The sequence below is a fragment of the Pristiophorus japonicus genome, chromosome 8 (genome assembly GCF_044704955.1).
Source record: "Pristiophorus japonicus isolate sPriJap1 chromosome 8, sPriJap1.hap1, whole genome shotgun sequence".
In the NCBI taxonomy this organism is placed as follows: domain Eukaryota; kingdom Metazoa; phylum Chordata; class Chondrichthyes; family Pristiophoridae; genus Pristiophorus; species Pristiophorus japonicus.
The window spans coordinates 204,341,266-204,366,624 of NC_091984.1; the positions used below are offsets into that span (position 1 = coordinate 204,341,266).

Genomic DNA, 25,359 nt, shown 5'->3' on the forward strand with positions numbered 1-25,359 from the left:
ATGGAATCTTGGCCTTTATTGCAAAGGGGATGAAGTATAAAAGCAGAGAAGTCTTGCCACAGTTGTACAGGGTATTGGTGAGGCCACACCTGGAATACTGCGTGCAGTTTTGGTTTCCATATTTAAGAAAGGATATACTTGCTTTGGAGGCAGTTCAGAGAAGATTCACTAGATTGATTCTGGAGATGAGGGGTTGACTTATGAGGAAAGGTTGAGGAGATTGGGCCTCTATTCATTGGAATTCAGAAGAATGAGAGGTGATCTTATCAAAACGTATAAGATTATGCGGGGGCTTGACAAGGTGGATGCAGAAAGGATGTTTCCATTGATAGGGGAGACTAGAACTAGGGGGCATGATCTTAGAATAAAGGGCCGCTCATTTAAAACTGAGATGAGGAAGAATTTCTTATGAGGGTTGTAAATCTGCGGAATTCGCTGCTTCAGAAAGCTGTGGAAGCCAGGACATTGAATAAAAATTTAAGACAGAGATAGTCAGTTTCTTAACCGATAAGGGATTAAGAGGTTGTGGGGAGCGGGCAGGGAAATGGACCCGAGTCCATGATCGGATCAGCCATGATCGTATAAAATGGCAGAGCATGCTCGAGGAGCCATATGGCCTTCTCCTGCTCCTATTTCTTATGTTCTTATGTAATGTGGCTTCCTCTGAGGAACTTGTGGCCGCAGCTAAAAGAGGTGGTGACTGCGTCGCCCCCATAACACTCCCCTCCCCTCCCCCCCTGTAACAGTATCTTCATTTTGTTCCTCCCATGGAGGGTGCTCAGCGTGGCCCTGATCTGCCACCTCGACCCACACATGATGGGCTGAGGTGGAGGCTTCCATAGGAGGATGTGGCCTCAGAATCCTCATCTGCAAAATAGAAAACAGACAAGTGGTTAGCAGCAGGGCAGAGGCCCAGCCCTAGTCCACAGACACTACATCACAATTCCCCGACCCAGCCCGGGCTTGCCCTCAGTTTGGAACATGGGCTCAGCACCCGCATGGGTACTTGACCTCCCGGAGAAATCAGTTAGACCAACCACACTCTTCTCCAGGTCTGTTAATGGCTCGCGACGATTGTGGGACAACTTTTTCTGCAAAAATGAAAATAGGAATGGATAAGAGAGTGCCCTTCTGCTCTTGCGGCACACACAGATAGCCATCAAAGCATTTATATCATACTGTGTGCATTTAATACAGTCGTCTGTTTAATGGCCCTGGTAGTTAAACATGGTTCATGAGGAAGATATCGACGTGCAGAAACATCTTTTAAGATGTCAAAAAGCAGTCTTTATAATGTGTACCGAACATTCATGGCAAATACGGTGCAACACTCAGCCGACCTACAGCAACATGTCAGATTTACAATTTACATAATCAAGGCGTGCATCAATAAAACTCTCGACTCTGCAATGGTCATTCCACCTTTTCCTGCATTGCTTGTGGTCCCTGCAAATGTCATCAACTGAGGAAATGTTCTCAGCAACACAGGTCCAAAATCGCCTGATAATGGGGGGGAGGGAGGGTTACTTCATCCCCTTTTATTAAACTCCCCCCATCTACTTTCAATTGCTGTGATCAGTGCTTCATTGGCATCGGAATTAAATTTCATCGCCCTCTGCCTGCTATAATCACCCTGCATCTTCTCTGGTCTGTGAAAAATGGCAGATTGAGACCCGGGTGTACTGCGCATGCGCGGGCGCACCCTGACAGCTGACCAGAATCACGGGGGGAAATAATTGGAAGAAAAAAATCAACGGGGGAAAAAAATTTGCACATGCACAGAAATCCTTTTTTTTCAGATTGGTGAATTCGGCTCCGGTGCACAAATGCAGTTGTGCGAGGCCGGATTTACCGCTATCGCTGGTCACCGTTTGCTGAATTTTGTGGCGTCAGCGATAGTGGTATTCTGGCGCTAAAAACCACGATTATCGCCCAAAAAAACGGCGATAGTGCTATTTTCCGAATTTCTAGCCATTACAATTTCTTAACATTTGCAGAAATGACATCTTCTTTTCCTTCTATACTGCATTTTACTTATGCAAGTTCATATTTTTTTGATCCATTCTCTTGCATATATATTTAGAAAAGTTATATACACATATACATGAAAGCTTCTACTGTGGTGTTTTGTTACATTTTTGTGAGGATGGAAGTTGCAAGGGCTGTTGTAATTGTTTGTTGATTCCCACAGCAAAGGCAGGTGGAGATGCACAGTGCACACAATAAGGAACTGCAAAGCAGTCATGAGAAAGTCCTTTCAGAAATAAACACCAACAGTGATACTCTAGTGAAAGAGCTCAAGCAGGACCTACAGGAAACCAAACAAACACTAAAGAGCTCTCAGGAGAAGAATAAAGAAAGGGAAAAACTGGTAGAAGAGCTGAAGAAGCAAGTGGAACAGGTCCAGGTATTCTTGCAACTTTTAAATGTGGGTGGTTTATAGGTAATATTTTATTTTTGAAGCCTGCATATTTTGCAATGAAATTTAACCATTTACTTTGCAATGTGGAGAGTCCAGAGGTTGTTGGAGAACTCTATATAATGTAATTTATTGTCTACTTGTCTGCATCCAAGATGTTCCTGGGCTCTTTATTTTTAAAAAAATCAGTTTTAGTTTAAATTTTGTGGTTTATTTTCTGAATAGAGATCATGTCTATAGAATGATTTATGTTTACTTGCTGTATCTTAGCCAAAAATGGTTGTTTGGATAGTAAATAGTAAATATACATGGAATTAATCCTGTATTCTATATTTGGCTTTTTGAGGCAACATCTATTGCACATTCTACACTCATGATTAAATGGCTTGTGAATCAACTGCAAGTTACTAATATGCGGTAGGCAACCTTGTAACCTACACAAGTTAATAGTTGATAATAGAATTACATGCTCATGCGCTACTATGGCAGTGTCTGGAGTTCAATAATTCTGTTAAAAGAACTGATTTTAATTACATTCTCAATTAAATGCTACAGTCAATGAATAATTGCTTACAACATGTGAGACTCATGGGCAAGATGAATTCTTAGGATTAGAATAAATGTACCAAAGCACAGTTAATAAAGGCTGGTGGCAAATATCTGCGATCTTGGCTTAGTCTTGCCTCTCCCAAATATGCATATTATCCAACATAAATTTCCTTTGTTAGGAAATATAATAAATGTTTTATTTATTTATCTTTCATGACAGCAATAGTAGATGCTGCATAAGAATAGCTATTTTTGCTGTTACTTTGTTTAATATGATAATTTATGCACATTTTTATTTTCAAGAAACTTGCAGCAATAGTAAGACAGTTCTTATTAGTTGGCTGTTCATCTGCATCCTGTGGATTTATTTCTTGCTTTCGTTTTCCATTCATCATGTTTTATAATAATTCTTTGTGTTTGCGATGCTCTTGCAGAAAATTAGAAACACTGTCACTTGGTACAAGAAAGTCTTCGGGTTCCTCAGCTGATTTATCAGGAACAAATTCAGGTTCCTTTTTTTTTTTGCAGAGTTGCCACTCTCCATCATAGCTTTTGGCATTATTACAACTTGGAAGGGACACAAATTTAGATGGGCCTTTAACGTTATAAATGCTTGCTTTGCAACACTGGTCAAGAAGTAAATTCAAATTATAGACCGATGCTCTGTCATCATACCATATAGACTCAGTCATTTTGCCGTATTTTGCTGTGAGCGTCGAACGAACACCGATTTGCGTTTGCCCATAGAATTTTTATGAAGTTTTGCACAGCAAGTTGCTGTCAGCTAAACATCCACACGGCATGGCACCCTCTACAGGGCATCTGGGACCTGTGTGAACAGGGTAAGCAGCTATGTATCTCAAGCAATCAGATTGAAGAATCGTTGATGAGCAGCGCAGAGTCTAAACCAGGAAGTGTCATTTAGAATAGTGAATTTATTGTCAAATCATGTACAGAAAGCGAAATAAAGAGAGAGACAGAAAGATTGGATTAAGAGGGAGAGATAAAAGAGTCACAGAAAAATTAAAAAAAACTTATTTCAATTATAAAAGAAAATCTCCAGTAATAATTAAAATCTGAAGGAATGAGACCCCACAATTGTTGAAATTCATTTTTAGTTCAAGAAAGGTTATTTGGCAGTAATTAAACTTATCATGATGTTTAAAAAGGATGCTTAGACTGGAATGAATTGACTGAGGGGCCTATTTCTTGGTGGTATGTTGTTTCATACCGCCGGGTACTGCTGAGCGGAGTGTGCGCGATTTTCGTCACTTTTTTTCTCCGGCGGTATGCCGGGCGGAGTGCAGCCGGTGGTGTGCGGGCGGTGAGTCCTTTGCACTCGGGCAACTTCGGGTCCCGAGTTGTGCGCACACGCATGCTGCTACGAAGCTCCGCCCCCCAAGAGGCACCGACCAAAATCGACAGATTGCCGGCCTGAGTGCGCTGTGCAGGTATGTGGAGGGGGGTGCGGGGAAATGGCTTCTTGAGGGGATCACTACTTGGGGTGGAGGTGGAGATGGCTACTTGGCGGGGGTGGTGGTAGCAGGGAATGGCTACTTTTGGGCAGGGGGGGGGTGCCGAGAGAGAGAGGAGATGGCTACTTGGGGGGAGATCGCAGTGTGGGGGGGGGCGGTGGTGAGAGATTTTTTTTAAATTCACAGGTAAAGAAGCATACCGCAGACTGAAGATCGACTTAAAACCAGGGGTGTCTGCAGGGTCGGTGGTATGTCAGTGGTAAGTGATCAATTTGGCAATTTTGCGTGGATGGTATGCATACTGCCTGGCGGTATGTCGCTGATGAATTTCCCGCCGGGCGGTGTGTAGGTACTTCTTGATCAATTTCGCGATTTTGGGTGGTATGTCGGCAGTCCAGGGGCGGTATGCGACTGTATGTCCACTAATTTCGTCCCCTTAATGTTTTGTGGCGAGTTTAGTCCGCATCTGCGACGTGTACAGGAACTTCACGCTGTTCAATATATTTGAATGTGGAGCCGGACGACGAGATGCCGTTTTCGCTCAGTTTAGAGGGGCTGCACATCTTGGACAGTTACTTCTAGATTTTCGCTTTTAACTGCGCATGTGCTCTTGCTGGAAGTTGCTGTCTGATCTGCATGTAAATGATGGTGAGCGCTGTTAGTCTCTCCGTTATTTTCACAGCAAAATCCGGCCCATTGTGTTTGTTTGTGCTTTTAAGTGGGAAACCACATATTGGTGGAGCAGTGAAGGAAAATTGGGCTTTATTTTCCTTTTCTATATCTCCAAAAACTTTCATTTATATCATATCTTTAAGCTGGAAAAACATCACCAGGTGCTTCACAGAAGCGTAATCAGATAAAAATTGACATTAAGCTAAAGAAAGAGATGTTGGGCGAGGTGACAAAAAGCTTGGTTTAAGAGTTGGGTTTCAAGATCGTCTTAACAGAGGAGAGGGAAGATGGTGAAGCGGAGAGTTGTAGGAGGGAATTCCAGAGCTTGGGATCTAGACAACTGAAGACACAGCTGCCAATGGTGGGTTGGAGGGAGTATGGGAAGCACTCGAGGCCAGAATTGGAGGAACACAAAGTTCTCAAGGGGTTGAAGGGCTGGAGGGGCGAGGCCATGAGGGATTTGAATACAAAAATTAGAATTTTAAATTTGAGTTTCTGAGGGAGGGGGGGTGGGGGCGGGGGGGATGGACCAGGAGCTAATGTAAATCAGGGAGGACGGGATTGATGAGTGAGTGGGATAGGATATGAGCAGCAGTGTTTTGGGTGAGCTGAAGTTTATGGAGAGTGCAGGGAGGGCACTGGAATCTAAACACAGAACAATATTTACATTGAAATCATGCTACAGTGCAAATGTTCCAAACCCACTCATCTGCTTTGCCATCTGAGAGAATAAAGATCTGATGAAATGTGCCTGTGATACTGGACAGATGGAAATGGAGAATAATCTAGAAATCATTCTTTACAAATTTAGTGTGAGCAGTTCGAGTATTCCAGTATCTCCCTGGGCAAACCATTTTTTAAGCTTTCAATGCACGTGGTGAAATAAGCATAATTTTACAGTAAAAGAAATGCTATTCAATGTCTGGTTACTTCACTGCAGTAAAGTCTTAAAAGAACAGTTTTAAAATAAGTGCTTTTGACCTGGCTTGCAAATATGTTGTGAGGTAATGCTCCTTTTGATTTCTACTCCCTTCCTCCTGTTTAAAAACTCCTTTTTAGAGAGCAATCAATCTTTGATTCAAGCCTGACTCCTTATCTATGGTGCAGTCAATGCAGTGGCATGCTTAACACACTTCCCATCTTCCCTTCCATCTTTTTAAAGAAGAACACATTCTACATAGGTCAACATTTACAAATGGAGCTGTGATGTGTTAGAAATTGTAGGGTATTACACATCCTTTCCTAATAGAGACTGTACTCTGAGCATCTCAAAGGGCAGCAGAATTACTGTAAAATCTGATACTGATCATTTAGTGTACCACATCTTTATTTTTCCACTTGGCATAAAAAAGTTTGTTGACGCTGCAAAATCATTTGTGGTGTGAAGTGCTTTGAGACGTTTCAGAGAGAAAGTGACAAATTTTTATATAAATGTTGCACCCCAAGGTTTTACAGTTCATAAAGAATGATTGATGTATCAAACTTTATGCTAGATTTCTTTAGTTTTACTCAAAGCACTGTGATCTAGGTTAGTGCACTTTTATTCTTCCATAAATCTGCTGAGAAATCCAAGGACAGTTGTGTTTTTAATTTTGTGTTTGAGTAGCACACTTTACCTTTGTATTGTCTTTAATCCATGCTGTTTTCATTTGTCTGCTTGACTATGTTTTTGTTTTCCTTTCTTCCCACTTAAATTCTGAAGTCTTTAACCAATGAGCTAGCATCAGCCAAATCTCAGTATGAGCAAATAGCAGAGGATATGAGAGCTTTGAAGGGGGATAAAGAACAGATGATCCAGCAAGGAGATGCACTAAAATCCGAGAAAGAGTCCTTATTCTCTGAACTTGCAGAGCTGAAGTTACAGTATATTTTCCTGCAGAAAGAGCAGCAAGTGTTAGGATCAAAGAATGAGGAACTCCAGTTGGAAAAGACAGCATTTTTAAAAGAAAGACAAGATTTTGAGTGTAATCAGCAACAACTTGGTTTGGAAAAGGATGCTTTAGCCACTGAAAAAGACCAGTTTCTCATAGAAATCAAACAGTTGCAGCAGCTACTTGATACGTTGACAAAAGAAAATGAAGATCTCCAAGTTTCTCAATCCAATCTATGTAAACTACTGGGAGAAGTTCAGATAAACAGCAAAGTAACAGAATGTGAACGAGCACAGCTGCTTCAAGAAAAGGAAGAGTTGTTATCGGCCCACAGGAAAGTAATTACAGAAAGAGAGGAACTTACAAAAGAAAAAGACAAGATTACTGGAAATTTCCACAAATCATGTGAAGAGACAGCACTTGCTCTTGAAAAGCTGGTGAAAGAAAGAGATGATCTTATGGTGGAAAAAGACTCTAGTTTACTGAAATACTCAAAGCTTGAAGCTCAGTATGAACTTTTAGCAAAGGAGGAATGTCTGCTGAAATCAGCAAGTGATGAGCTTGCATCTGAAAATGAAACTCTTGAGAAAGAGAAGGGAGATCTTAGTTCAAGTTTGCAGAAGGTCATCCTTGAAAAGCAAACCATTATTATAGGAAGGGATCAACTACAGAATAATCATGATCTTTTGAAGAAAGAACTCGAAAAATATGTGAAAGAAAATGCAGAACTTCAGGCCTCAAAATCCAGCCAGTCAAAACTCTTGGATGAGATTAAGAATAGCAGGGAGGTAACAGACTCTGAACGTGTCCAACTGCTCCAAGAGAAGGAAGTACTAACTACGTCTCAGAGAAAACTTACTATAGAAAGGGAAGAACTTGCAAAGGAAAATATGGAGTTGACTGCAAAGTTGCAGAAATCAATTGACGAGTCAGCCATCATTGTGAAGAAGCTGAGTGAAGAAAAAAAAGCTCTGAAAACAGAGACAAATTCACTTTCGCTGAGGCAATCACAGCTCGAAACCCAGTGTGAATCTTTACAAAAGGAGAAGGAGACCTTGGAATCAAAAAGCAATGTGCAGTTGTCAGAAAATGAATCTCTCTCGGGCGAGATGGTCAAATTTAAATCAAAGCAACAGCAGATAGTCTCTGAAAATACAGCCATAGCTGCAGAACGGGATCAGCTCCTTGACGACGTTGCGTTCTTAAAGAAACAACTTGATAAATTAGCCGAAGAAAATGGAGAGCTCCAGGCCTCAAAATCAAGTTTGTCCACACTTCTGGATGAGATTCAGAACAGCAAAAAGATTGTGGATTCAGAGAGACTTTGCTTATTGCAGGAGAAGCAGAGACTGGCAGCTGAACTTCAGGAACAGTGCTATGAAAAAGAAAATCTTACTACACAGAGGGTGGAATTAGAGGAAAAATATAATACATTTGAAAACCAACTAATACAAGAAAGGGATGCAGCAAAAATGGAGAAAGAAACTCTCATTGTGGCTCAATCAAAACTTGAAAGTAATTTCCAGCTATTGCAGAAAGAAATGGGTATTCTTAAAGCTAAAAATAATGAACTACTGTCAGAAAAAAGCTTGCTAGTAAAAGAAAAAGAGGTAATTGATGTTGAACAAAAGAGGAATGCTAGTGAGAAAGAAGACCTAGCAGCTGAGAATGATTGGCTGGTGTCCAGTGTTGAAGAGCTGAAGAAGGAGCATGATATATTAATTGAAGAAAAAGTAGAGCTCCAGGCTTCACAATCAAATCTTTTGAGACTCTTAGATGAACTTCGCAGTCTCCAGGAGGTGTCCGACTTGGATAGGGTAAAGCTACGGGAAGAGCAAGATAATTTACTGGCAACAGTACAAAAACTACGTACAGAAAAAAAAGACCTTGTTAGAGGGAAGGACGAACTAGCTGAATCCCTCTGCAGGTTACGTGAAGAGGCTGCTCTTTCTGCTCAAGACAAGGGAGACACTGTAACAAAGCTCCAGCAACTGCTATGTGAGAAGGAGGTATTACTGAAACATGAAGAGGACCTTGCTTCCAAATTAAAAGATCTTCAGTTTCATCAGAATATTACTTTATCAGAGAAGATTGAGGTACCAAATATAAGCATTCAGATAAATCCAGAAAGTTATGGGCACTTTTATTTACTAATGAGTACACTAACAGGTTTTGCACTTTTTTGATCATCACTATTAACACAGTGTTTGTCAACTATGTTTTAAATTACATTAATTCTGGGAAATTATTTTTGTGGCTTGTCCCTCGAATAAATGGTGTGGGCAATTTGCACGAATAATTATATTCATTATAAAAGTCCAGTTTCTCATTTTTCCTGAACTAATTTTCATTCTGTACGGTTAGAATTCTTGTTTCTAGAGTGTGGATAAAATGAAGGTTTAAGTTTGATGTACATTAAAACAGAAAAGGTTTTGCTTTTTTCTGTTCATTTTTGTCCTGTTCAGGTTTACCAATAGGGCTATTTTACATGTTCGCGAATTTAACAGACTGGTTATCCTATACAAATCCTTTTCTTTATTATTTAAAAATAAAATACATTCCGATTTTCTTGTCACAATTTTGTGTTTTACACAAAATGCAATTATTTCTAAAAATCTTAAAACTTCAAACTTATCCACAGTGAAATCAGTGTTTACTGCCAACAGCTAATTTCAACAAAAGCAAGTACGATTTAAAGCCATTAGGCAGAAATGTACAAGTGTAATCTATTGAGTGAGTGAATGCATTGTACTCAACCATACAGGCTGGGAAGCTCGCAGGTTTGATCGTGATCTGTGCTGAGTTCACTGATTGTATTTGGTATACCAATAGTGCTGCTATAACTGTCCTAAGTGGCTCTGGAATAGGGAAGAAAAGAAAGCCTTACATTTATAGAGTGCCAAAGAAATGTCTCTTATGTTTCACTCTCAAAGATCTACTGTACTTCAAAGTGATGAATTGTTATTTCTTTACTCCTCTGTGAAACACCTTGGAACATTATTCTATATTTAAGATGCTTTATAATTGCACTTTATAGTTGTTGTAAAAGGAGTAGTATTAAAAGGGGGATATTAGCCAGAGTTTCCACTCCTGTTCACTATTCAGTAACACCTGGTGGACAGTGGATGCACGTGAGAGATATACGAGGGCAGGATCACGATCAGCTGTGATTTCTTTCCTCATGCCTGTGGTTGAATAGATGTGAACACTCACCATCTCAGTTCACACATGAAGAATGAGCACTTGATAAAACACCAGAGGGGTGCCAGTGCCCATGGAAGCATACTGTGTTCTGAAGAAAACTGCTGGGCGAGGGATGTGAGGTTGTACATTTAAACTAATCCATTAAAATTTAATAGTGAAATCTATCAATAAAAATTCCAAATTGTGCTTTGTATTTAAAATAAGCTAAATACCTGGAATTGGCAACAAAGTAATATGTGGCATATAATGCTTTAATTATCCTCAAAACAAAATTTAGGGCCCAAGTTTCCACATGATTTGCACCTGATTTTTAGGAGCAACTGGTGGAGAACGGACTATCTTCGAAATCGCAATTCTCCACTTTTTTTTTCTGCAGTTCTAGTCAGGTAGAACAGTTCCACTTTGGAACAGAATTCTTTCTTCAAAAGGGGGCGTGTCCGGCCACTGACGCCTGATTTCAAAGTTTCCACAGTGAAAACGTACTCCAAACTAAGTTAGAATGGAGCAAGTGAAGATTTTTGTAGAACTGAAAAAACCTGTTCTACACATTAAAAAATCAGGCGCAGGTTACAAATTAGGCGTCCAGAACGAGGTGGGGGGGGGGGGGGAGGGGGAAGGGAAGTCATTAAATTCTATAATAAATCCTTATTTATACTTCTACAAATATTATATAAATAAATCCAATCTGAATAAACATTTATAAGCAAAGAAAAGATTAAATAAACCATCTTCCTACCTGTGTGAAAGTGCTTCAGCCATCGTTCGTTCCCGCGGGTGGGGGGGGGGGGGCCGTTCCGTTCGGTTCGTTCCCGGGGAGGGGGGGGAGCCGTTCCGTTCGTTCCAGCGGGGGGGGGGGGGGAGCCGTTCCGTTCGTTCCCGGGGAGGGGGGGGGAGCTGTTCCGTTCGTTCCCATGGGGGGGAGCCGTTCCGTTCGTTCCAGCGGGGGGGGGGAAAGCCGTTCCGTTCGTTCCCGGGGAGGGGGGGGAGCTGTTCCGTTCGTTCCCATGGGGGGGAGCCGTTCCGTTCGTTCCAGCGGGGGGGGGGGGCCGTTCCGTTCGTTCCCGCGGGGGGGGGGGGAAAGCCGTTCCGTTCGTTCCCGCGGGGGGGGGGGAAGCCGTTCCGTTTGTTCCCGCGGGGGGGGGGGAAAGCCGTTCCGTTTGTTCCCGCGGGGGGGGGGGGGGCGTTCCGTTCGTTCCCGACGGGGGGTGGGGAGGGAAACGGCTGCCTCAACTTTCTGAGGCTTCCTGCACCTTCTCACTGCTGCAAGAAGCCTCAGTGCTGATCATGGAAGAGCAATGTGCTTTTATTAAAAAATGTTCAAAAATTAAACAGCTAAAAAGAACTACAAAAATGGCCGAGTGCCAATGTTTCCTTCACACTGCGCGTGCACGAACGCTCCAATGCGCAGCGTTGCCGGCAGGAAAAAAACTAATTTAAATAGTACCCGCCCCCTCTCACTTACAAAATCGGCGTGAGTTTAGGCTCCGCCCCCCTGGGCGCCGCGCCGCGCCAGGCAGACAAGGAGCTGCAGAACGCTCCAGAATCGCGAGGTTTTTTTTAGGCGCCGTTTTAGGCACGAAAAACAGGCGCCCAGCTCGGAGGGGCGCCCGTTTTTTTATCGTGTGGCAACTTGGGCCCTTAGTGTCTAGTTCTTAAAAATAATTTTCTCTTTCTAATTCACAAGGTGAGTTGGCTTGTTGGCAGTTTCTGTGAATTTTAGCTTTGGTTTTCCCCACGTTAATTATTTAAATAAAATAAAAAAATCAGAGGCATGTTTGGCATGAAACTGGATCTGACAGATTGGAAACGAATGATTTTACTGCATATATATTCTGCAGAACTTTTAAGAGTATTTAACAGTAGTGGTGACTAACAATGAACTTGATTCTATGGAATGGGAAAATACAGGTTTAGCTAGAAAAACAGTGATAAAAATTTCTAAAAATAAAACTTGCATGATGAATTTCTGTTATCCTCTATTTTTCAAAAGTCAGGATTACAATATATGTGCAAGACATCAATTAACTTGATCTATCCATGTACAAGAAGTGTTTAAATTAACTTTGAGTTTTCCAGTAACCTGTTTCAGTGAAACTTTAAACAATTATTTCACACTAGGACATTTTTGTATTTTAGACTTCAAAAAAAGCTGAAGAGGCTGGAAAGATATTAGAGCAGGTTATGAAGGAGAAAAATACACTGGACCAACAGAAGACTGAAACTTTGGTAGAATTGAAAGATTCCAGGCTGAACAACCAGAAGCTTCAAAATGAGGTAAGAAGGGGTTGGGTGTCGGGCAGGAGTGACGCCGGAAGCCCCAATAGGGTGAGCAAAAATGTTCCCTGTAAGCTGCACAGTGCTCCAGGGAACCTGCATAGCCAGCTTGCTGGCTTTTCAATACAAAAACCACGCATGTGTGTTATTTTGAAAGGCCCGCGCTGCCTCTTGTAGCCAAAATTAAAGGGAGCATTGGTGGGCAGCCAGTTGACAAGGATATGGTGCTGCTTTTACCTCCCCGGAAGTGACCACATGCTCAGCAACAAAAGTTTAAAGTGGATATACGTTGTGTATCCATGTATACCCTCTACCACACCCCTAGATATTGTACTCCGTTTAGGATCCATTAGCAAAAATGGAATGATGCATTCATGGTGAGATTGTTTACATTTAGAACAAATCTTATTGGATAAGTCAAATTTAAAGTAAACATAATTTATGGAAATTCAGCGATTTTACGACTGGGTGCTATTTCACCTTTTTTGGCGAAAAACCGGTCAGCGGAAAATTCAATGACGTTTTGTGGCGGCGGTTTTCAAATACCGCTGGAGAGAGGAGCGCTGCCGTGCAAGACCTGAAATAGCGTTTTTACCAAAAATTTGGCTCTCTGCACACCCGTATTTTGTGCGAAAAATACCGACATGTAAAAAGCCCTTGGAGCAGCGGTAAGTATGAAGACCTGCAAAAAAAGGTAAGTTAAAGTTTTTAATTCTTTTGCAGTGATTCAATAGATAAGTGTCTTGTAAATGTGTTGTGAATTTTTTTTCCAATTTATTTTTAGCTGTTTTTCTGCCCTCCCAAGGCTCAACTCGTAGGGGTATCGGCCTCGGACTAAAGTTAGTGAGGATCGCGGTTTGCACCGCGAATCCTCGTGCAACGCCAATTTTTACAGCTGCGCAAATTAAAGCTTGAATTTCAGGGCCTGATAGTGAAACGATAATGGTAATTTTGGCGCAAAAATACCGTTATCGCCGAGAACCAAATTACTAGCCCATTATGTTTAACTTTGGTCAGAGAATTTGTTTTAGTTTGCAAGTTACTTCCTGAGCAATTAACAAGTTATTTCATCAGTCACTTGGGCTGCTTCAGGCTTGTGAATACCGGTCTGAACATGTCCAACCTCCATATTCTTGACCAAGACATATTTTTGGGTTTACTTTTCTTATTGGCTAAACATTCAGTCCATTGAGTCAGTTTTCAGGTAACTAGGGAGCAAATCTTGTTCTGCTGGGACAAAGAATTGAGCACGAATAGCATGTGGAAGTGTCCAAAGGCAGGTAAATATTGGCCTAGATTTTCCTGCATTAGCGAGATCAGCGACATACACCGTACATTTTGCCATCTAGCAATTTTATCGTTGATAACATCCTCTATATTTTCCTGCATTTCTAATCCGATTACACCACAGCAAGCATGGTGGCAAATCAGAAGCCATGTGGTCAATGTTTGCCACAGTTCTTTCAGTGACAATACTAAATCTTGCAACTTGATCCCTTGCTTTTTAAAAGATTCATTTCTGGGTCCTAGCAACCGTCCAGTCTTCTTTCTGGTTTCTGTGTAAAACTGTGACCAAATCGAAGTTCTCACTTCTCCATTCTGGCCTCAAGTCTATTCATGTTAATACAACACCATATGCCAATCTGATGAAGCATAAACTGGAGAATACAATGAAACTGTCAAAAGTTGCTGTCAATCGAAGATTTCATAAATTTCAGCTCTGAGTTCTCTGCCCTGTTCAGATCCTGTAATCAATCTCACAGGGATAAATGACTGTTAACTGTACGAATTGTGCTAATGGCGATTTATTAGGCTAATATGACTCTGATCTCTGCAGCTTTATTTGTTACAGTTTTTTCTGGCGCCTCAAAAAATAAATGTCCACATTATTTTCCTCAAATAAAATATTAAAAACATTAAATGTTCCCTTTGCTGATGTTGTTTCCTTACAGATACATGGTTCAGGTCAATGTTCAGTTTAACTGAATTCGGACTATTTCTGGGAACTTTGTCGAGGTTTCAGAGTTTTAATTCATTGGGTGATCAAATTCAAGGATATCTTTAAGGGGCTTAAGTACAATAAATAATATCCCCATGAAGTCAATATAATAATTCTAAAATTTGTAAGTGCTAGGGATATAAACAGATATATTTATTTTCTCATGAGTGTAAAACCTAATGAAGTTAAACGAATGTCTCTCCGCTTTCCATACCATTCTTGGAGAAATCACACTGCTACCAGGTCACCAGCACCATTATTTTCTAGTCTAAGTGGAAGCGGTGAGAAAATTGTGATCGTACTAGATTTTTGTGGGGGTGCGGAGCTATGATGAACTTAAATATTGCTTTGATGAAGGTAACAGCGGAGCGTGCAAATGCCCCAGGAAATGTTGGCATGGCATAAGTAATGCAATAATTTTCTGTAAAAGCTGTATTCGGTTTAGCTTCTAATTAACTTCAGTTAAACATATTATGCTATTAGCCAAAAGTCCATGCGGACTTAATTAAAAACTAAGTTAATAGACGTTAACAAGAGTCTATCAAAGCTATTCTAATACAAGCTGTAATTAAGCAGTTGACTACATACTCACACTTGGAACATTCAACTGGATTTGGATGCTGTCTCCTGTTTTCCCAAGTGACAGCTAGTGCTTTTTCCCCTCTCTAGTAATTTCATTGCCCATGTGTGGTCACATTTGTGACTATAACAATTTACTTAAATCATCGAGTTTTAGCATGTGACCCATAGGTCATTGAGTTTAACTTCGTTGGGCATCCTATAACCCATAGGCCATTGAATAGATTGCTGAACACGCAGAACCAAAGGAGGCTTATCCTTATCAGAACCTGTTCCATTGTCTAAATTGATCATACTTTTTGACAGTGGTCAACTATCTTTCATTACACGTCAGTTGAAATACCTTCCTACGCAGCTGGTAAACTTCTGCTGTCTGTATGGTTTGTTCAAGATGATTTCTCGGCCTTGGTTTCATAGAAAAAAACTACCGAAGCAAATATATATTCTGGAACAATCTGCGATAGGTTAGTCTAGAAATAGCTAGACCACTATCTTCTAAAAAAGTTTAAGATAAAATAAAGGTTAAAATGAGTTGTGTGCTTTAAACAATGCTTTAAAAAGTGAAATGAGCGCAAAATAGCTGGATTTAAATTTTTGATTGTAAAATGTTTTTGTTAATTATGGATTATTTTTTTGGAAACAGTCCATCTGGTGTTTAAAGATGAACAGTTCACTGCTTATTTATGTTGTGTAATCTGGTTTGCTGGAAATTTCAGGTTTAAGAGTCACTGCTTGATAATCCTGTAAATTGTGCATTATTCCTGGACATAGATCAGTAATGTAATTTATTTCAGTTGATGAGTTGCTTCTGACCATATTAAAGCTGACAACACCATCAGGCAATTTTCTGGTGTTTAACGATGAAGTGTGTGTTATCGGGGATAAATATTCCAATTTGCAGAATGCAGCATCAGAAAGGCAGATTTGTTTTGTTAAAAGTACTTGCATTTTATTTATGACTAGATTTATTCTTACTGTCATGCCCAAATGCCAGAGAGGCTAACTCTATGGGCCCAAGTTTCCACATGATTTGCGCCTGATTTTTAGGAGCAACTGGTGGAGAACGGACTATCTTAGAAATCGCAATTCTCCACATTTTATTTTCTGCAGTTCTAGTCAGGTAGAACAGTTCTACTTTGGAACAGAAATTTTTCTTCAAAAGGGGGCGTGTCCGGCCACTGACGCCTGATTTGAAAGTTTCCACAGTGAAAACGTACTCCAAACTAAGTTAGAATGGAGCAAGTGAAGATTTTTGTAAAACTGCAAAAACCTGTTCTACACATTAAAAAATCAGGCGCAGGTTACAAATTAGGCGTCTAGAATGAGGTGGGGGGGGAGGGGAGGGGGGGGGGGGAAGGGAACTCATTAAATTCTACAATAAATCCTTATTTATACTTATACAAATATTATACAAATAAATCCAACCTGAATAAACATTTATAAGCAAAGAAAAGATTAAATAAACCATCTTCCTACCTGTGTGAAAGTGCTTCAGGCACGGAGAATGCTGCAGTCAGCCTGAGGTGCCCGCTTGGGGGGGGGGAGGAGGAGGAGGAGGAGGCGCCCGTTCTTTCCCGTGGGGGGGGGAGGAGGGGAGGCGCCCGTTCTTCCCGCGGGGGGGGAGGGGAGAGGAGGCGCCCGTTCTTTCCCGCGGCGGGGGGGGGGGCGCCCGTTCTTCCCGCGGGGAGGGGAGAGGAGGCGCCCGTTCTTTCCCGCAGGGGTGGGTAGGAGGCGCCCGTTCTTCCTGCGGGGGGGCGGGTAGGAGGCACCCATTCTTCCCGCGGGGGGGGAGGGGAGAGGAGGCGCCCGTTCTTTCCCGCGCAGGGGGGAGGAGGTGCCCGTTCTTCCCGCAGGGGAGGGGGGAAGGAGACAGTGAGAAGGCTGCAAGTGCTGATGTGCTGATGGCAATGTGCTTTTATTATAAAATGTTCAAAACTTAAACAGCTACAAAGAACTACAAAAATGGGCGCGTGCCAATGTTTTTTTCACACTGAGCATGCGCGAACGCTCCAACGTGCACGCGCAGCGTTGCCGGCAGGAAAAAAACTAATTTAAATAGAACCCGCCCCCTCCCACTTACAAAATCGGCGCGAGTGTAGGCTCCGCCCCCCTGGGCGCCGCGCCAGGCAGACAAGGAGCTGCAGAACGCTCCAGAATCGCGAGGTTTTTTTTAGGCGCGAAAAACGGGCGCCCAGCTCGGAGGGGCGCCCGTTTTTTATCGTGTGGAAACTTGGGCCCTATGTAAGGTACATGGATAAGAGATTTGGTGGAAGACTCTGGTCGCCTTATAAATCTTTCAAACAGAATAATATTTTTGCAATGTTTTCAGCAACTCCTGTTATTTTAATGTGTTCGTAGAAATAAAGATGAGAAACTGTGAGGCCATAGAGCTTTAGATGATGTCACTTATACATAAAAGCTGATTTGTCGGGAGTACTATAGCTAAAGATTCAGCAGCCTGTAGTAGTAGGACAGCTGGTTGGAGGCAGTACATCAGAATCGCTGTGTTATGCAACTGAGCACTGCATATGACAGATGATGGCAGTGAGCATTCAGGTGCATTAACTCACGCGTATAATTGGACCATGCCTTCAGAATAATTTTTCAAGGAAGAAAATATCTTAATATTAACAGTAATGGATATCAGAGCTTTACAGGATAATTATTCCACTTATTACTTCTCTGTGCAGCTTAAGGTATGATTTTTAAGGAACAGGTGATGTTCAGTTTTCTTTATAAATCGCCTAGTGAGCAGAAATGGTATATTCTGGTAATCAGTAATGTGTGTTGTACAATTAATGATTTTACAGCAATTAAGATAAATTGTGTAGACTTCTGTGTTTGTCAAGCTTTTTATTGGGTTTCTTGCATTTGAATGATTCACTATCTTTACTCAGGTAGGCAGCAGTTATAATTTTATTCAAAGATGGGCAAACATCTGGAAGGCTGCAGTGTTTGGTTTTGGTAGTAAATCACGAAGCAGAAATGGCACATGCATTTAAAGGGAGGCTTTACTATTTTATAAAAGGGATGATGGTAAAGGACAATTCTGTTTTTCTTTACTGGTAGACAAGCTTTTCAGTGCTTGAGGCACAGCAGGATGGATTCTCTTTTCATAATAGCCATTTTCTTTCTGTTAATGTGTTGGAGCAAAAGCTGTCTTTGATATTAGAATACAGTCAGAGATGTCAGTTACTTGTTTTTTTAATTTTCTATACTGTTCTGGAAGATTCTAAAAATACTTTATTTGACTGCGAAAACAAAAGACATTTTTTTTCCTTTGTCAGCTGGAAGCTCTTAAGGAACAAAACACTAAATGCCAAGAAGATTTGAACCATTCGAAACAGCAGCTCAGCTCTGAGAATAAGAGAATCGGAAGCCTTTGCAAAGAAATGTGAGTAACTGCACTTAATGTTCAAAAAAAAAAGTGATATTCTTGTATAGATAGATTCTTTATATAACAGTGTTGTCATCTTTTAACTCGGAAGCACAAAGGACTTAATTTCACCAATCTTCATTAACTTCTCTATTTTCACACAACACAATGGTGGAGAATTGAAAAATTTATGTTGGTGCTAAACACCAGTCCATGGAAGGCTTCTTGTAACTTAATGATATTAATATACAGCATTTTTGTTTTGATCACCACCAGGAGGGGTACACGCTGCTCGCATTTCTTCCTTCTGCGGGGAAATGCTTGCATCTGAAAGGCACCTCCCTTTGCGGGATTGTTAAAATTGGGAACTCGTTGGAGTTGCTTACTTGTACTGAAACTATAAGACACAATAATCTTATAAGCAGCAATGTCAAAATTACAATGCCAGTCAGTCTGTAGCTCGAGGGTTAACTTATTTTACCTGCTCTCCTCCACCAATTTTCTTTGCTTCTCCTCTCCTAAAGGCATTCATTTCTTGCTGGGGCACAGTACCTCGTCTGGCCATTCAACTGGAAGATTTTTTTAATGCTATGTACACATATTGTATAGTTCAAGTTATGATATTCACCTCACCAAATATAATCTTCATTATCAGAAGTTCAGATCTCTGGAAGAAATGCTTTCACTATCTAAATCCTCAGCATTCTATTTTGAATACAAAAGAAAATAGTGAGTGACCTTAAATAAAGTATGATTCATTCCATCATATTTTACAAGATTAACTCCTAGTCCTTCTCGTATACATAATCTTTATTTAACCAGGGAATTTTATTCATTTCAGAAACAACAACTTGCATTTATATAGCGCATTTAACATTGCAAAGATATCCCAAGACGCTTCACAAGAGCGTTATCAATAAAAAAAACATATTGACACCGAGCCACAGAAGGAGATATCAAGACAATGAGGTAGGTTTTATGGAGCAACTTAAAGGAGGGAGAGGGATAGAGAGGCAGAGAGGTTTACGTTGGCTATTCCAAAGCTTAGGGTCAAAGCAGCTGAAATCACGGCCGCCAATGGTGGAACAATTAAAATCCGGGATGTGCATGATGCCAGAATTGGAGGAGCGCAGAAATCTCAAAGGCATGTAGGGCTGGAAGAGGTTAGAGATAGGGAGATTTTACATTATTTGAAGATTAAATAGAAAAGTACATTGTGGGAAGTAAGTCGTGCAGTGCGTGGCCTTTCACCTGTGGGATCAGGGTTCAAATGTAGCCAAGAATGTTACGAAAATTCCCTCTGCCTACAATTTTGTGTGAAATGAGTTTGGGCATTCACAGTCCTGTTCCTAGTGGGTTTGGGCCTAATATTGTCAATAATTTGTTGCTGTGGCAATGTTACATAGACATGCCTAATGATAGTTGACTTGAGAAGTGGAAAAAATGCAAACTTATGTAGTAGAGACTAAGATTGCCTATTTCCATCTCCATAACATTGCCCAACTCCACCCCTGCATCAGCTTATCTGCTACTGAAACCCTCGTCCATGCCTATGGTACCTCTAGATTGGACTATTCCAACACACTCCTAGCCGGCCGGCCTCCCTCGTTCTACCCTCCATAAACTTGAGGTTATCAAAAACTCTGCTGCCCGTGTCCTAACTCGCATCATGTCCCATTCGCCCATTAGCCCTGTGCTCGCTGACATTGGCTCGCAATTAAGCAATGCCTCAATTTTAAAATTCTCATTCTTGTTTTCAAATAACTTCATGGCCTCACCCCTTCCTATCTCTGTAATCTCCTCCAGCCCTACAACCCTCCAAGATATCTATGCTTCTCCAATTCTGGCCTCTTGAGCATCCCCGATTTTAATCGCTCCACCATGCCTTCTGTGGCCTCGACCCTAACCTCTGGAATTTCCTCCCTAAATTTAAATTGCACCTTAAAACCTACCTCTTTGACCAAACAATCTGTCCTAATATCTCATTATGTGGCTCGGTGTCAAATTTTGTTAATGCTTCTGTGAAACGCCTTGGGATGCAAAAGACATTATATAAATACATTTTGTTGTCATAGAGCGGTTGTGGTTGAAGCACATTGTTAGGGTGGAGTGGAAGGAGCCTTGCTCTTGCAGCTGCCTGTGTTATATCTCACCTGGGATTGCTTGATGCTGACATTAAGTGCCAGAAATGGAAAATGTTCTGTTCCCAACCACAAACATCTTTGATTAACCAAACACAAAAAACAAAACTGCATTTTCAGCATAGTTTTACAGTATTGTCAAGTGTCCGCAATAACCAAAAAGAATTGATAGTGTTGAGGAAACTTCTTGATGAAAAAGAATGCTCCTAGTTTAGGAGTAAATACAATACTTTCAGAAAAATGTAATCTGTTTTTGCTTTTGGCAGTTATGCTAATACTGTCAAAGATGTTTTTGGCAAATAGCACTTATGTTGGTATCTGTATATTCATATTTCAGAAATATTTAAAGAAAGGTAACTCTAGGGGTAAATAACTTTGAATGTTAAGAATTTGCTCTCGTATTATTGTTTGCCTTCTAAATATTCTTTTAAGGCAAAATTCAGTTCTCTGTTGCAGGTTCTCCCTGGAGCCCTGTAAATAAGAACATAAGAAATATGAGCAGGAGTAGGCCATTTGGCCACTCAAGTCTGCTCCACCATTCAATAAGATCATGACTGATCTGATCCTATCCTGGCCTCAACTCCACTTCCCTGCCCACTCCCATAAACCCTTGACTACCTTATAACTTGTGCACCGGTGAGAAAGGGGAAGTGGAGGGGCAGAGGGAGACTCTGTTTATATTAAAAGGACAGCTGAAATCGAGCACCAATGCTAGAAAATGGACAAATTCCAAAGGTATCCCCTTATTTATATAACTGCAGCATACGCTTTTGTCTTTCTCGCAAGCACAGATTTTTTTCTGTGCTCTATGAAAGAACCTTTGAATTTTTTCCTTGAATTTCTGAAGAATAGAAAAATGCATGGGATGCATCTAGAGGTGAGGCAGTAAAACATTTAAGTAAAGCATTACAATCCAACTCTTTATTTCATTGTTGCAGTAACTTGTATCCATTATCATCCCACTTTGCTTTATAAATGCTTGTTTAGAAATAATTAGAGAATGCAACTAATTTATTCTGAAGGCAAGAAAAATACTCGATGCCCATTATCTTGATGAACAACGCTGCTGGATAATAATGGTCTAGCATGTTGGTGTATGCGTTGTACTTTGCTTGGTTCCTGTTATGTAATCTATCATTACCACAAGTAGGTTTTACAGCGTGTAGTATTTAATTTACTGAAAGAAACATTTTATTTGGGTAGTGATTTTAACCCATTGGAAAGCAGTTCTTTGTGATACATTGACAAAGAGAAGTTATGACGTGCAGATAATATTGTACAGATGTCTTAACTTCAGTGTGGTAATGGTATTTTGCCATGGCTGAAGATACTGAATTAGTTAATATAGCATATTCTTATGATGTTCTGAAGGCAGTTACTGCTACAACTGGGGTTTAATTCAAAATCTTCCTGGTAGACATTGTGATGCCACAGTGAATAATTTTGTTGCCCTCTGATTGAAGTTTATCCAGATGTGCAAAGATAAATGAAAATAAAATGTTAACATTGCTGTTTTAAACAAATCATAATGGCAGAGCAGAGTGATGCCACACGGTGTAGTATAGAAGGGTAGGATGTTCATTCGTGATTGATTTTTTTTTGTGCTCCACACAAGTTTTCAGTTAAAGGAAAGCAAATGGGAGCGTCCACCTAGGCCACATTCACATACAAAAGATTGGTTATAGTGACCCTGGGCAGGGCTTTGGTGCAATCACGTTCCTGCTCTTTTAATGACACAATAGTGCATGCGCAGGGAGACTAAAAGAAGTAAAGAAAAAATAATGTATAAAGTATAATTAGAAAATGCCCTGTGTAATTCATGAATGAAGTCAATATGAACAGTGAAATATGAAGTGGTATTGCGCAATCCCTCCATATTTCATTCTTAATTTCTCGTGAATTATGAAGCCATCATTGTACTGAATTCTTTTTTCCAAACAATGATACAGATACTGTGGCGTTTTTAGATCACAAACTGATTTTGTAAATTCAAATTGAGTACTGAACATATACCATTATTTTATAACCATTCACTAAGTATTTTAGCACTATATAAGCTGATGCTTTTTAATTCTTCCCCCACGCTGCAGAAGCGGGGTGATTCATGGTATGGTATTGTCCATCCACCATCTGTGGACAATTTCTGCTCATCAGAATAAGTTTAAAATGCTTCATCAGATTTTAAACACGTTTCATCAGATTTTAACTACACTTCGTGGGTGATGACCACATCAAACACTGAGTTTCTTTCAACAATGGGCATGCTGGCACCTATATGTGCATGTGCACGCACGTTTGTGTCCATGAGCACTGATGTAACACCTCAGTTTTAACAATACAAAGCTTCATAAGTAGCCTCAATCATCAGACACAAAGTCTGTTCACAAATGGGCATGCTAGGAGATGTGTGTGCATGTGTGTGTTCATACATCTATAACTTGTGACCTACCATGGACTCAGTTCATGGAAGATGTTTCATTAGATTTTAACTAAGTTTGTTAACTTATTATCAGGCATTGAGTTGCTTTCACAAATGTGCATGCTGGTTTTATTCTTGTTTTGTAACCCTCCTGTGCTATTTAAAGTATTAAGCAATGTTACTCAGTGAACTGGGTAATGTGCTTAAGGCTAGTTTATACATTCCCCAGTGAGTTTATTAATGCCTGTTAATTGAAATTAAATGAAAGTTGTATTTTGATTTGTAAAAACATTTTTTGAAAATATGTTGAACTATAGTTCTTAAATAATTACTAAATTGAATATTATTCCTGACATTCTATTGTAGCTTAAAAGATATGAAAAGATAGACATAACCTATTACAAATGCTAAATATTTGTAATCGTTAAATTTCAAGCTTCATTTTATCCTGTTCTATAACAAAATCTAATTATGCTACTGCGTGTAGTATTGTAGTAATGTCATCTGGTTTTAAATGTTCATGCTATCAAACTACATTTTTCACTTTAAAAAAAAAAAAACTCCAGATTTACTATTTAGAGTTCTGATTCATGTAAAATTTAAATGCTTAATGGCTTTACCAGCAGGTAAAGTTGGAATTGTTTCAACTGATTTTTGTTGTATTCTCACAGACCCTGTTGCCCACATTAAATAGCAGCATTTTTTTCTAAAACTATAGTGTAGGTTTCTTCCCATGCTTATAATAAAGGAACTTTCAGTGGAATGAAATAACATGTTGTTGTGTTGCTGATATTTAACCAAATTTGTTGCTTTTATGGCTATGAACACATATGGTATTAAATGGGTCTGAGAAACAAAGTTGTGTTACTACATTTTAGTCTCTAAATGACTGCATTATGCATGGGGGTCAGTGTTTAATTTATCTATTGCCATTAATACTCTATTTTATCATGCATTCAGTCAAACTTAAATATCAACAGCAATTTAAATGTATAGAATGCCTTTAATGTAGAAAAGTGCTTCACAGAGGCGTAATCAAAATAAATGAATCAAAGAAGGAGATGTTAGAAGGGGTGACCAAAAGCTTGGTCAATGAGATTTTAAGGATGGTCTTGAAAGAGAAAAGGGAAGCAGGGGGGCTTAAGCTGGGAATTTAAGAGCATGGGGCCTAGACTGCTGAAGGCACGCTGGCCATTGGTGGGACAAACGTGTGTGTGATAGGGGGGGGGGGGATACACGAGGTCAGAATCGGAGGAACAGAAAATTCAGGGGATAGAAAAGGACGAGAACATGAAGGGATTTAAAAGCAAGAAGGAACATTTTAAATTAAAGGCGCTGTAGGGTATGGGAGCGAATGTAAATCAGCAATCACATGGGTGATGAGTGAGTGGTATAGGATACAGGCGACAGTTTTGGATAAGCTGAAGACTTAGTGGATGCGAGGCCATCCATTGGAATAGTTGAGTCTGGAGATAACAACTGCATTAATGAGAATTTCAGCATTTGATTAAACTTAGGCTGTCTTTTATAAATTTCCAAAAATTGGAATGAATGGAACTGAATGTTTTCCAGAATACTCTTCTAACTGCCAAACCTTGATCTGCATATATGATATCACAGTTTAGAAATAAATATTTATATATATTGTGTATTTAGGTGCTTTAAAACTAATTTTGCTGCTCCTGTGCATTAATTGTGGTATTTAGATGTGACCTTAAGCAAAATTTTCTTTTATGAGATACTGATTTTCTTTGTGATTGCCACTGCTGTAATCACATTGACTTTTCTAATCTCGGTGGCCAACAGGGAAAAGGTTTGTGAAAGCCATATACTTGAAAAATACTGTACTTTTCCGTTCCAGCTACAGAGAGGCTGTGTGGGAACATGTTCTTAAGATGCACTACATCTGATACAAAACTACTTCTTAACATGTTTCTTTTCCCAAGATATGCCCAATGTCCACATCATTTGGGATGGAGTCGTTATTTGCTGTTGATCTTTTGCAATTTATTGACTTGATTTAATAGATTTTTGCATATTTTTTTAGGAAGATTTCTTCATGTACTATCTAATAGGCATTTTGTTTATTCTTCCTATTTTGAAATACAAATCTTTAAAAATGGTCTCAAATTTAAAACCTAATGAGTATAAACATCAAGGTGCTTTTTATTTCTGTTTCACAATTTGAAAAATGATTGATCTGCATCTGTAGTAAAATTGAATGATGTCTTTAATTTATGATCGCATTTTACACCTTAACGAGCTACTTATTAACTTATTAAGCTACTTAGATCAGTGTATAACTGATCACCAGTAGGATTTTTACTTTCTGTTTGACTACTGCAGATACACCCTGGTAGTTCTTGAGGCAAAAATCATTG

At 40.0% G+C, this 25,359-nt stretch overlaps 1 protein-coding gene across 5 annotated transcripts in view; it reads left to right on the plus strand.

Annotated features, from left to right (window-relative positions):
- The window catches only part of clip1a (CAP-GLY domain containing linker protein 1a), a 207,272-nt gene that overhangs the window by 133,477 nt on the left and 48,436 nt on the right, over positions 1 to 25,359 (plus strand). For 4 of the 5 annotated variants that reach the window (XM_070887798.1, XM_070887801.1, XM_070887802.1 and 1 more), the window contains 4 exons: positions 2,192 to 2,407; positions 6,818 to 9,082; positions 12,327 to 12,464; positions 18,330 to 18,436. In XM_070887798.1, coding sequence (XP_070743899.1) covers positions 2,192 to 2,407; positions 6,818 to 9,082; positions 12,327 to 12,464; positions 18,330 to 18,436 — 2,726 coding nt within the window. The remainder of the gene's footprint in view (positions 1 to 2,191; positions 2,408 to 6,817; positions 9,083 to 12,326; positions 12,465 to 18,329; positions 18,437 to 25,359) is intronic. The other variant, XM_070887803.1, reaches the window with a different exon arrangement.